This window comes from Trachemys scripta, chromosome 9, assembly GCF_013100865.1.
Source record: "Trachemys scripta elegans isolate TJP31775 chromosome 9, CAS_Tse_1.0, whole genome shotgun sequence".
Classification (NCBI taxonomy): Eukaryota; Metazoa; Chordata; order Testudines; family Emydidae; genus Trachemys; species Trachemys scripta.
In genome coordinates this window covers 45,760,179-45,773,094 of record NC_048306.1, presented here as the reverse complement: position 1 = coordinate 45,773,094, position 12,916 = coordinate 45,760,179, and the positions used below count along the sequence as shown (strand labels likewise).

The 12,916-nt window shown below is 43.9% G+C and overlaps 1 protein-coding gene across 7 annotated transcripts in view; it reads left to right on the top strand.

Moving 5' to 3' along the window:
• The window catches only part of TMLHE (trimethyllysine hydroxylase, epsilon), a 79,770-nt gene that overhangs the window by 9,356 nt on the left and 57,498 nt on the right, over positions 1-12,916 (top strand). For 5 of the 7 annotated variants that reach the window (XM_034781965.1, XM_034781966.1, XM_034781969.1 and 2 more), the window contains one exon: positions 11,922-12,103. The exons of 1 other annotated variant lie outside the window; for it this stretch is intronic. In XM_034781965.1, coding sequence (XP_034637856.1) covers positions 11,922-12,103 — 182 coding nt within the window. Of the gene's footprint in view, positions 1-8,467; positions 8,575-11,921; positions 12,104-12,916 lie in introns of those variants that run through there. One more of the 7 variants, XM_034781967.1, reaches the window with a different exon arrangement.

Below are 12,916 nucleotides of genomic sequence, written 5' to 3'. Positions count from 1 at the left end.
ATGTTCGGCTGCGTTTGTTTTCCCTGTGTGCTGTCCCAGCTCTGTGCAGACAGTTGACACAACAGACCTCGAGTGAACTGCTCAAAGACCACAAAATCCGTTAAGGTACGAAGGTACCCAGCCAGGTTTATTGTCGACGAAGCACGGTGCTAGTATCACGCAGACTCTATCAGACCACTAATACATTCATGCCCATGACAATGGATGCAGCTCAGTCAATGGTGAGACATTCCACTGCCCCCTAGGCTGGCCAAAAACACTCCCTCTGAGATGCATCTTTATACACCAATACAAACAAGTTACATATTGCCCCTGATATATCAGGGTGCCACCCATTGCCTTGTACGTGTTGGTTTGATCAAAACATCTCTATCCATCATGCTGTCATCCTGACCTTATCTTTAGGATGGGTCAGTGTGTTCCTGTTATCTTTGGGTAATATGCTGGTATCGAGGTGTTCTGGTACCACCCTTCTGGAATGTGCTTGCGTGAGTACTCTGTGCCCAGCACCTTTTTAGGAATATGCGTTTTTGCAGTATTAGCCCTGTGCTTGCCAAATTCTGAGAGCAGGGCCTGCCTCTTGCTCACAACTTGACTATGCTTCAGCAAGTTTTGACTGTTACTTTAGTTCAGGCCTCAGGCCTCTGATACGAGGCCTTATGTTTCAGACCCTCTTCTTAATACATGGAGTATACCCTCCAGTTGCTTTCTACATTCTCCCACACCCCTCCCCCCCGGTCCCTCTTCAGGGAACCTTCTCACAAGCTTCTGCTAGAGCAGAAGGTGCAATCCCTTCTTTGGATGGGAGCCATGGAAGAGGTTCCAGGTCAGCTAAGAGGAAAGGGGTTTGGTTCAAGTTGCTTCCTGATTCCCAAAGCCAAGGGAGGCCTGAAGCCGAGCCTAGACCTGACCAAACTCAATTGTTACCTCAAAAAGCTAATGTTCTGCATGGTCTCCTTGGCATCCATCATTCTGTTGCTGGATTCAGGGTACTGGTATGCCTCCCTCTATTTGAAAGACTAATATTTTCATATTGCAATATTCCAAGGTCACAAATGATTCCTGAGGTTTGTGGTGAATCAGGGGCATTATCATTTCGCTGGCCTCCTGTTTGGCCTTTCAACTGCCTGGCGGGTGTTTACCAAATGTATGGCAGTGGTAGCAGCGTTCCTAAGGAAAAGAGGAGTTCATGTCTTCCCAGACTTGTACGACCAGCTCATCAAAGGCCAGTCCCAGCGCAAGTACAGTCCGACATTGCCCTTATACAGTCAACTTTCTTGGACCTGGGCCTTGTCATAAAGTCAACTCTAACACCTGTTCAAAGAATAAAGTTCATCGGAGCTCTTATCGACTGGACATTGGCAAAGGTCTGTCTCCCGGACGAATGTTTCCAGGCAATTTAGTTGTTCCCTTCAGTCGCACCCCATCACAACAGTCAGACTGTGCTTAAGCCTTCTCGGTCACATGGCTTCCTGCTCATATGTAATGCAACACACAAGGCTGAGACTCGGACCTGTCCAGGCTTGGCTGAGCTCGTTGTACTCCCTGTCCAGGCACCAACTGGACAGGGTCCTCACAGTGCCGCCTCAGGTCCTTGACTCCCTCAAGTGGTTGCTGGACCACAGAGTATTATGCAAGGGAGCCTTCGCGAGGCTCCAACCATCTGCACATCTGGTCTCTGACATCTCAGCGCTAGGTTGGGGAGCCCATCTAAGTCATCTCAGAACACAAGGTCTATGGTCACAGGAGGAGCTATTGCTCCATTTCAATATCAGGGAACTCAGGGTGGTCTGCCTAGCTTGCCAGATGTTCCTGCCCCATATTATAAACAAGACAGTTTCAGTTCTCACGGACAATAAGTCAGCCATGTATTACATCAGCAGGCAAGGTGGGGCCTGTTCATCCCCTCTGTGTCAGGAGGCAATCAGTCTATGGGATTTCTGCATCATTCATGCAATCAAGCTGTAGGCTTCTTATCTATCTCGGGTACAGAACCACCTCGCAGATCACCTCAGCAGGTTCTTTTCCGCTCACCACAAGTGGTCCCTTCACCCGAATGTCATGTGGGACATCTTCCGCCGGTGGGGTGATCTCCAGATAGATCTGTTTGCTAACCGTGCCCACAGGAAGTGTCAACAGTTCTGCTCCCTGAGGAGTCCTAGCCCAGGATCCATCACAGGTGCCTTCCTGCTGACATGGTCTGTTATGCCTTTCCGCCTACTCCATTGATTCACATGATGCTGACAAAGATCAGACAGGATCAGGCCTGAATCATCCTAATAGCTCCAGCTTGGCCCTGGCAGCACTAGTATACAATGCTAGTTCAACAGTCCGTGGAGATGTCGGTCACACTTCCGCTCCATCCAGACCTGATTTCCCAGGACCACAGGCATCTGCTCCACCCAAACTTTGGCTCCTTGCTTCTGAAAGCATGGAGCCTTCATGGCTAAATCCCGATGAGCGAGCCTTTTCGGAGCAGGTCTATAAAGTCCTCCTAGGCAGCAGGAAACCCTCCACGAGGACTGGTTATTGCACCAAGTGGAAGTGTTTCTCCTTTCAGTTTTCACAATATGGAATGTCCTCTCTGGAAACCCTCTTACAACTCCTCTTGGACTATCTTCTGTCCCTGAAGGAGAGGGCCAAGCCCTGCTCCTCGATCAAGATCCACCTGGCAGCCATCTCCGCGTTCCACCTGAAGATAGGCAATAGATAGGTCTTTTCTCATAAGACGGTAATCTGCTTCCGTAAAGGCCTGGAGAGGGTATTCCTTCAAGTGAGGAAACCAATCCCCCCATGGGATTTGAATCTTGTCCTTTCAAAATTGATGGGACCACCCTTCGAGCCACTAGCAACATGTTCACTACTTCACCTTTCATGTAAGGTAGCTTTCTTAGTGGCAATCATATTGGCCAGGAGGGTGTCAGAGAGCCAAGCCATCACTGCAGAACCTCCTTATACAGTCTTCTTTAAGGACAAGGCGCAGTTACGTGCACACCTGAGCTTCCTTCCTAAGGTGGTGTCCCAGTTTCACTGCAACCAACCCATATTTTTGCCAGTATTTTACCCTAAACCACATATTAATGGGGAGGAACAATGCTTGCACTCTCTGGATGTTAGGTGGGCTTTGGCGTTCTATATTGAAAGGACCAAGCCATTCCACAAAACCCCACAGCTCTTCATGTTGATAGCTAAAAGGATGAAAGGTCTTCCCAATTCTGTTCAGAGGATCTCGGCATGGGTAACATCTTGTATCAGAGCTTGCTATGACCACACAGGCGTTCCCCCTCCGCTGAACTTCACAGCTCATTCTACAAGGTTTCAGGCCTCATCAGTGGCCTTTCTGACTCAGGTCCCCATTCAGGATATCTGCAGAGCAGTAACCTGGTCCTCAGTACATACATTTTCAGCTCATTATGCATCCGAAGAAATGAGGTTTTTACTCACGAAAGCTTATGCCCAAATAAATCTGTTAGTCTTTAAGGTGCCACCAGACTCTTTGTTGTTTTTTTAGCTCATTATGCCATTACTCAGCAGGCAAGAGACCATGTGTAATTCGGCAGAACAGTACTACAGTCGGCTTGCCCCTCAACTCAGAGCCCACCTCCAATGCTACAGCTTGTGAGTCACCTAAATCAGAATGGACACGTGCAAACACTCAAAGAAGGAAAAAAATGGTTACTAACTTTTCCGTAACTGTTTTTCTTCAAGATGTGTTGCACATGTCCATTCCAAGACCCATCCACCAACCCCACTCTCGGAGTGGTCGGTAAGAAGAAACTGAGGAGTGCAGGCTCGGCAGGGGCCCCCTTGTACCAGCGGCTCTAGAGCCAAGCCGACAGATACCAATAGGGGAAAAATTTCCAACAGCTGTGCTCGGGCGTGCACATACCTAAATCGGAATGGACATGTGCAACACATCTCATAGAACAATAGTTAGGGAAAGGTTAGTAACTGTTTTTTTCCCCTTGTCCAGCTCCAGTTTTCATGTGTGTAGACTTCAATTTCTGCAGTAAAACTGCTTTCCCAAAGTGTAAGAGCAGCTGTCTTCGTGCTTTATTACTGCTCTAAAGTTATTGGAGAAACATTCCATGTCCTATCTAGAGACCAGTGTGGTGTGTTGTAATTTTTGTATATTGTTATTTTCACCTTTGAACTAGTGAAAGGGTTGGAGGGATGACAGAGAACGGTTTATCTCTTTCTACCTCCAGCCCTCCCAGGTGCTTTTACACAGTGTTGCTGCTTTAGATGGACTAACCTGACAAAACTAGATTTATATTACTGGACTAAACTTTAGGGTGGGAGAGGGAGGTGACCTTTGAACTATCCGATTAATAGTCTGTCTGAATCCAGACAAGGCTACTTTCTACTTTCTATTGAATGATAGCACACTTGGTACACAAATTTGGTTTAGGTGTAGAAACAGATTGTTTCAGCAATCTGCTTCTGGTTTAAATGGGGATTGAGTCACTGGAGGATTTTTAGTCCTTAGAACACTAGCAATTTCCAGACTATCAGCCAAATGATTGCTTAGGGGATGTGGATAAGTATCTGATGTTGTCTCTGTAGACTACGGCTTACTCCAGCATCATCCCATGTTGCTTAGATCAAAAGTACATTATCCTGGTCTTCTTAATATCTGTTTAAAAGATTCCTTAATTTGAAAGAATAACATTCAGTGGACGTGAAAGGGAGGCTTAGCCTGTTCTCTGTGGGTGATGATGGACTGTGGGGGAGAGATGTGTGGGAAAAGGGTGGCTTGACCTTTTTTTCCAATGGAAGCCATGACTTTTTGGCAACAGTTGCTCAGATGATGCTGTTTGGTTAGTTAGCCATAACTGGCAATGGGGGCAGGAGTGCCAGCAGTTAGGGAAGGAGCTGAACTCTCAAAAAAACTTTTGTCAGCTTCCTGATAAAATCTGTTTTATCAAAACAGCCAACTTGCCTAGGGTGCATGTGTGTTGCCCTACTGTTAGTCAGATCTATGGAGGGGCAGTCTACATGGGTTCAGGGTGGAGAGGCCTTTTCCCACTCAATATTATCATCTCTTCACCCACTGGGGACAATGTTCTCTAATACTTAGCACTTACATAGCATTTAACATCCTCAACGTGTTGTACAAACTTTAATCCTGCCAGCACCTTTAAGAATTAGGTAAATATTATCTCTGTTTACAGAAGGGAAAGCTGAAACAGAGATGTTAAATGTTGTGTCCATAGTTCTAGTCCCAAACTTAGTCCACTAGAATATGCTGCCACTAGATTACATATGAGCTCTCTACTCAGTTATACATTGATTCTAGTCCAGTAGGGTGTCTGAGTATTAACTCTTCTGGCTATAACAAAATAACTTCTATGATATCATGCAGAGTTTTAAAATATTTGGGGTATTTTATTTGCTTCTTTTAGTCAAACCCTGAGCATATGTTGATGTGTGATATAAAACTTTAGTGCTGAAGACCCTTTAGCTTTATAAGAAAGTTAAATATTTTCCTATGTAGAAGAAATAATGGAAAAAACACACGTACAAACTAAAATGCCCTGGACCCAGATAAATTTTGGTCCTGTCTTCACTACAGTTCAAACCCATGTTAGTGCAATTTTGTTTAATATGGTTTGACCCAAAGTTCACACAGGGATTATTACTTCAAATTTTATTGATCTGTGAATTACAATAGGTTTCTCTATACTTCTGTCAGTGATAGTTAATTAAGGTGGAGGGCACTATTTTTACCTCTTCTCCAGCAGGTGGCAGTACACCTCTGACATGTTGAGAGCTAGTCTTCCTGCATTTAGTCCAGGATTAATTAGTGTCAAAGTACAGACCCAGCAAAAATAGAACCATGTTAAATTGGACCATTTGAACGAAGTAAGTACTATCGTAAATGTGATCATGTGTGGGGGTGATAAAAAGAGGGTTAGTCTGCTGGAAAAGAGAATTACAGAAAGAATCATGTGCTATGGTCTTTAAAAAGAAGCAGATGAAAGTCTTGATACAAATGAGTTAAGAGTTGGCAGATTTCATAGAATCATAGAAAATTAGGGTTGGACGAGACCTCAGGAGGTCATCTAGTCCAATCCCCTTCTCAAAGCAGGACCAACACCAACTAAATCATCCCAGCCAGCGCTTTGTCAAGCCGGGCCTTAAAAACCTCTAAGGATGGAGATTCCACCACCTCCCTAGGTTACCCATTCCAGTGCTTCACCACCCTCCTAGTGAAATAGTGTTTCCTAATATCCAACCTAGACTTCCCCCACTGCAACTTGAGACCATTGCTTCTTGTTCTGTCGATACAATTACTGCAAGGTGGTTGTCTCAAGCAGTCAGCATTAAACACCAGGTATTTGGTTTACAGCTTTCGTTTTTAGCAAAATTAATGCAAAGCTGACATTGTCTCCTGATGTCTTTATTGGCTACTTAACTGTTGACATAACATTAATTGTGGGGGGAAGGGGAGTGGGGGATCATAGCAGAGATCCAGTGTGGAAAGCTGCCTGCTGCTGCAGTGTAGTGGAGTAAATCCAGAAGATTGCTTCTTGGCAGAGAAGATAATCCATGTTGATATAAAAGTGTTATCCACTACTTGTGGTGGTGGTGTTTTTTTATAAGTGGTACTTGTGCTGTGTAACATGTGCTCCGTAAATCCTTAAAACTGCTGATATGTTACTATAGGAAATGCATTATGAGCATCCATGTAATTTAAGACACCCATCATCACTGAGTTTTATGTACCTATCAATTATTTCACTTGGTTTATGATTGGACTTTCAGTGCTTGATATAGTTTTACTAACTCTCTCATTTACCCCTGACATTGAATGGTAACCTTCCTAAGGGAGGCATCTCCTTATCAGCCTTCGACATTATCCCTGTTTAATCAGTATTCTCTTCACGAAGGTTATTTTAACTCAAATAGTGCGGCCTCAGGATGGTTGGTTGCATTTTCTAAAGCAGCATAGAAATTCTGGATTAAAGATGCAACTGTCTCGCCAGGCAACCAGCACCAAATATTTATCCTGGCTGAGACTTGCAGACAATATACATTTTTCTCAGGCTGCTTAGGGGAACAGTTTGCTTTTTAAAAAACAAAACAAAACTAATGTTTGTTGGTTGCAATACTGAAATGCTGTCCTATTTCCTACATTAACAAGTCATTAATTGGAAACATTTGGTTTTAGTTGGAAGCTTGTAAGAAAGTAAAGGATTAATTAAAGGAAGAGTAAATATGAGCCATACAGCATTTGATGAAAACCTTTTTTAAAAGCCAAATTAGAACAAGAGTTTTCAGCCCCATTGATTAGGAGTAAATGTTGTTGTTGTGTTTAAATGGTGCTGGATTAACAGCACTGGAATATGAAATCCTCTTTCCCAGGTAGTGCCAGGTATAATGTGGGGTTTTGTGGGATGATGGTGATCTGCTCACTAAAAACTAGATGGAGACCACAGATTCATTTAATACATTTAAAAAAAAAAAAAAGTCCTTGTATTGATTAAAATACTTGGATCCTAACTAACTTCCTTTGTTCAATATTTTTCTTTCATTGAAATGGGAACTGAAAGCACTTTAATAAATGAACTGAAAGGCCATCTGATTCACTCACTGTAAGTTCTTCTTGTATCCTCTAGAGAGAGGCTATTCTGTTACTTGCAGCTGTAGTCCCTATGCCTCCTATAGCAACAAACGTGTTTCTTTACTCTTTCTCCAGAAGGCTGTGCTATGGTGTTTTTTCTTAAAAACCTAAATAAGCAGTGGTGCCGGTATGTTTAAATTTTTCACCCTTTTGCATTCCCTTCCCTAGTAGTCTCTCCCTCTCACCCCCATACTCTTTGGGTTAAGATTCTATTGACATGTTTCTATCTTTCTCACTCCTGTTATTCTTGGCCTTTTGGATAAATAATGTAAAACAATATCTCAAGTTCTCTGTGTACAACTCTATCCTGCCCTGGTAGAGGGATGGGCTTGATGATCCAATACATCTCTCCCATCTCAAACTCCTCTGATCATTTGGATTCAGGCTGAGATGGTTTAGCTGCTTCTTCCACCTACCCACTTGTTATTGAATCTTAAGGGACTTTGTCTTGACACCTCAAGCCATTGCACTTCTCTGCATTGATAACTAGGTCTGTCTGTAGTGTGGACAACTTAAAGGTCAAAGTATAAAGGTAAGCTGAATACAAGAAAATTTAGCTGTCTAAATGGCTAATTTTAATGAGGACAGGTCTAACTTGCTGCTTTCAGTCAGGATTCGTTAAACTGGCACCCAAGGTAAATGTAAATGCTCTCTAGTATATGGATTTTTGGTTTCAGTTTCTCAAATTCTCCTTTTAGTTTTACTATCCATAACTGAGACTTGGATGAAATACACAGAATGCACTTATTGCAGTGACTGATTCCTGCCAACAGAGCAGAAACACAGTATGATTCTGATTGGATTAGATAAGCAAATCATTTACCCACTAAATGTTTTTATTCTCTGACAACCTTTGATACTGAAAGAGGAAGGAAATAAAAGGATTGTGTGTGGAAGGAAATAACTACAGTTCAAGCTCCCAAAGGTAGAAGTTGTTTTCTTAACAGGTTTGTAGCAGCAATCTTTCTATTTTGTGTTCTGTATATAGAAATGTATATAGACCCTGTGGTTTTCTTTCAGCTAAACTTGTGGATGCTCCAAAGGCTGAAATGAACCACTGTGATCTTTAATATATAGTATGAAAGGAGAGGTTGTCATGAAATACCAAATGAATAGTATGGTGTTAAGCTAGACTGGGCTTTTTCTTTACATGCTAGTTGAACTTTATCAAAAGTCATTAGCTAAAATCAGCCTTTTGACCGGCAGTCTGTAGTTTACAGCTCTCCAAAATGAAAGTTTGTGTCGTTCTTGCAGAGTGTTTCAGAACTGAATACATTTGATCTTATTTACTTGACACTTTGATATCAAAGCACGAGATACTTTATCCTTACATTGGCTAGGTAATTTTTGTCCCTCTTCTGCACTAGTTTATAACTGACAATTAATACAGAAGTGTGTATCTCACCTAAAGAACCACCCATTTGTAATCTGAAGCAATCCAATTCTTGGTTAAGCTGTTTCTGTTAGCCCTGTTTTATGCAAAACAGATCTAAGGAGCAAAAACTCTTGTTGTTTTTTGTTTGTTTTTTTTTTTTTAAGCCAGCGTGAGAGTCTCAGGGATATCGTCTCGGGTTCAATGTGTACAGTTTGGATTTGTAAATTGTATAAATATCGTATAGTTAACTGCTGAGCTCAAGGTAGCATCTTTTGAAGACTTGTTTACTATTTCATTATTATAAAGTTTTTTTCAGCAGATTTGGCTAATTCTCTTTTTAGGGCTACTGATGTTAGAAGTATGAATTTTGTCCACAAAAACGATTGACTGTTGCTGGCTAGAGCCAGACATAGTGGAAAAGCAGGCACTGTCATCTTTCCTCAGCCAGCTCTGCCAGGGCACCTTATTCCTGAGCTGCAGCACTATGTCTTGCCATTCTGGCCTCAGTTTCTCTTGAGCACCTACTGGACATTGTGTGGTTCTGTGAAGTGAATAATTAGAGACTAGAATGAGACCTGGCTAACTCACTTTCACGAAAGCTTATGCTCAAATAAATTTGTTAGTCTCTAAGGTGCCACAAGTACTCCTGTTCTTTTTGCGGATACAGACTAACACGGCTGCTACTCTGAAACCTGTCACTTTCATGTGTAGCCATGTCTCAGAGCTTGTTTAAACAAACGCTTAGTTTTCAGACCAAGCTGGGGTGTTGGTCTACCCTGCACTAGCCTGTTGCGCACTAAGTGTCCATGTGAATCCTGCTGCCACTCACTAAAAGTTCCCTAGTGCATACTGATCTACTCCCATATCAAAGCAGCATAAATTAAAGCACACTACAAAACTGTGTGTGGCAGCAGGGTCTGCATGGACGCCCAGTGCATGACAGCAGACAGCCTACTTCAGGCTAGATTTACACTCTCTAGCTTGCCACAAACTAGTGTTCATTTAGACAAGGCCTTCCTGTGGCACCTGGCTCTTGGGAATGTTAGGTACTTATTTGTTTCAATCCTATCTGATTCACTAATTTGATGTAGGCGGGAGCATTATCGGATGGTCAGAGCAAGGGAGTTGGATTCAAAGGGCTCCTGGGTTGTAGTCTCTGCTTCACAGTGACTTGCTTGTGCCCCAGTTTCCCCAACTGTAAAATGGGAATACTTCCCAACTTCTCAGAGCAAGGGAAGCGTAGTTGGTCATTGTTTGTAAAGTGCTTTGTGATCCTTGGATGAAAAGTATCCAAAGTGCAACTTATCTGAAATCCCTGCCCCCTTTTTTCCCCCTTCAACTGGTGTACATTGGACACCATTTTAAAAACTTAACATTGGCCAATCTGTTGTGATTTCTGAACCATGGTATCACCTAATACGGGAATGATGTAGGTGATGACTTTGGTACTAGGAGTGGTGGTGCATGCAAGTTTTCAATGTCTTTCATGCTTGGGCACTTAAGGTGATAATTCAGGGTTTCAAAAGCGCTTGTCCCAAGCCACAGGCCTGTAAGGCAGCAGCATACTTTTCTCTTTTCCCTGCCTTCCGTCTGCCCCACCCTCTCCAATGCGTTGAGCCAAAACACTTTGATTCTAAGATGAAAGCAGATGATTAGCAAAACAGTCTGCTTGCTTGCAGCCTGCTTAAGAAGGATTATTACATTTTAGTAACCACCAGAATTAGCAACTTCCTGATTGTTGTTTCCTATTGTCTATGAATAATTTATGGACTGAGTTCAATTAATCATCTTACTGATATTCTAACCTTAGAATTTTGTTATGTCTAATCTCAAACAACTTCCATTTTACAAAGGTCATTCTGTTTGCTGTTAAGACTGGAAGGTGTTATTCAGAGAGAGTAGCCTAGTTACTTCCTCTGCTTAGCAGATAGAGTCTTGGACCCAGATCCTCAAAGGTACTTAGGTGCCTAACTCCAATGAGAGTTAGGTACTTACATACCTTTGAGGATCTGGTCTTTGGAAACTTGCAGCCTCTGTATTGCTGCTGTTCTTACCAGCATCTGGATGTCCATGAACAAGTAAAGCCTTAAGTGGAGATGCTGGAAATGAAATCAGGCTCAGTGTTCAGAAGAATAGAAAGGAATGGCGAATCAGAGCAGAGTTAGGGTAAACCTTCTTTCTGATTGATAAAATGATGAAGGAAACACCCAAAATGAGAATTTAAAATGAAACAGGTAAAAATCACTTTCTATATTCTCCATCTCCTGCTTGATGCAGTTATATTTTTCAAACATTCCTATATTTAATATTATTGATCTAAAGCTGTTGATTGAAAGCAGGGTAAAGGGCACTCAGATATCATTGTGATGGGTGCCCTGTCAGTGTTGTTATAACAACAGATGTGGATTCCTGCTGCCACAAAACAGCTGGGTGGGTTCTGATTTAAGCTTAGAAACCTGTGTGGCTGTGCAGTAATTGAGAGAATATAGTAGTAGTATTCAAAGTTCATTAGTTCAGCAATAAAGCTCCCTATTAAAAAAACGTATTAATTAAAAACCTGAAGCATATTAAATTATTTTCACTGTACAACTGATGATGGCTATGTAGATGGTGTGGGGCACGGGTCACTTGCTGGTTTGAACTAGATAACATGGTGGATTCTATGTAACTTGAAACAACTCAGTGCTACTTTGGGAACACTGCCAGGCTTCACCTAAACTTGCTCCTATTACTGTTACTTTCACCTCCCCACACTTGTCTTTCATCTAGCTGTTGTGTTTTGTCAGTAACATAGACTGTAAACTATTTTGGGTTGACCCTATCTTTGCCCTGATTGCCACCTCTGTAATAAAGATAAATAGTAACATAGAACCAGCCATAGTAACATTGGTGTCTCTCCTTCCTCTTGAATTTCCCTAGTATGTGGTGCCATAGGTTGGCACATCTATTCTCCAGCACCCAGTGCCTGCTGAATAGAAGCAGTGGACACCAAATATCATGGCAGCCCCGTTACAGAAAGAGCCTCCCTGCTGTATCCCGTTGGCACCATATGGCCCCAGCGTCTCTGAACTGTGCCTGGCAATTACATGGTGATCATTTAGGTAAGGGGGGAGAGAGTGTATGCGCGTGCACATGTGTTGGTGTGTGTGTCCACCTCTCAGTGTGGGTCGGATGGGAAGCAGCCTTTTCTGATCGTGCTTTACCGTGGTGGTGCTCCTTCAGTCAAGTCACTCTTAATTTCCACTAGTGTAAGTGAGAGTAGAGTCTGATCACAGCCCTCTTATTATATGGTTTAGAGCAGGGGCGGGCAAACTTTTTGGCCTGAGGGGCGCATCGGGTTTAGGAAATAGTATGGAGGGCTGGTTAGGGGAGGGGGTCTGCCCCCCCCCAACCTCCCCTGTTCCCTGATGGCCCCCCGGGACCCCTGCCCCATCCACCCCCCATCCCGCTCCCTGTTCCCTGACCGCCCCCTCCGGCCCATCAACCCCCCCCCCCATCCTGACTGCCCCCCAGGACCCCTGCCGCATCCAACTACCCCTTCTCCCTGTCTCCGGAACCCTTGCCCCAAGTGCCCCTCGCCACCCCATCCAACTCCTCCTCTCATTTCTGAATGCCCACCCCCGGGATCCCTGCCCCCATTCAACCCCCCTGTTCCCTGCCCTTTGACCGCCCCGACCCCTGCCCACCCTCCCAAACTCCCTGGCCCTCTATCCAATCCCTCCGCTCCCTGCCCCCTTACTGCGCTGCCTGGAGCACCGGTGGCTGGCGGCTCTACGGCTGCACCACCCAGCTGGAGCCTGCCATGCAGTCGCCACCACACAGCACAGAGCACCGGGTTAGGCCGGGCTCTGCAGCTGTGCTGCCCCAGAAGCTCGCTGTCCCACCGCCCAGGGGCTGCGGGGGAAGGGGAACAG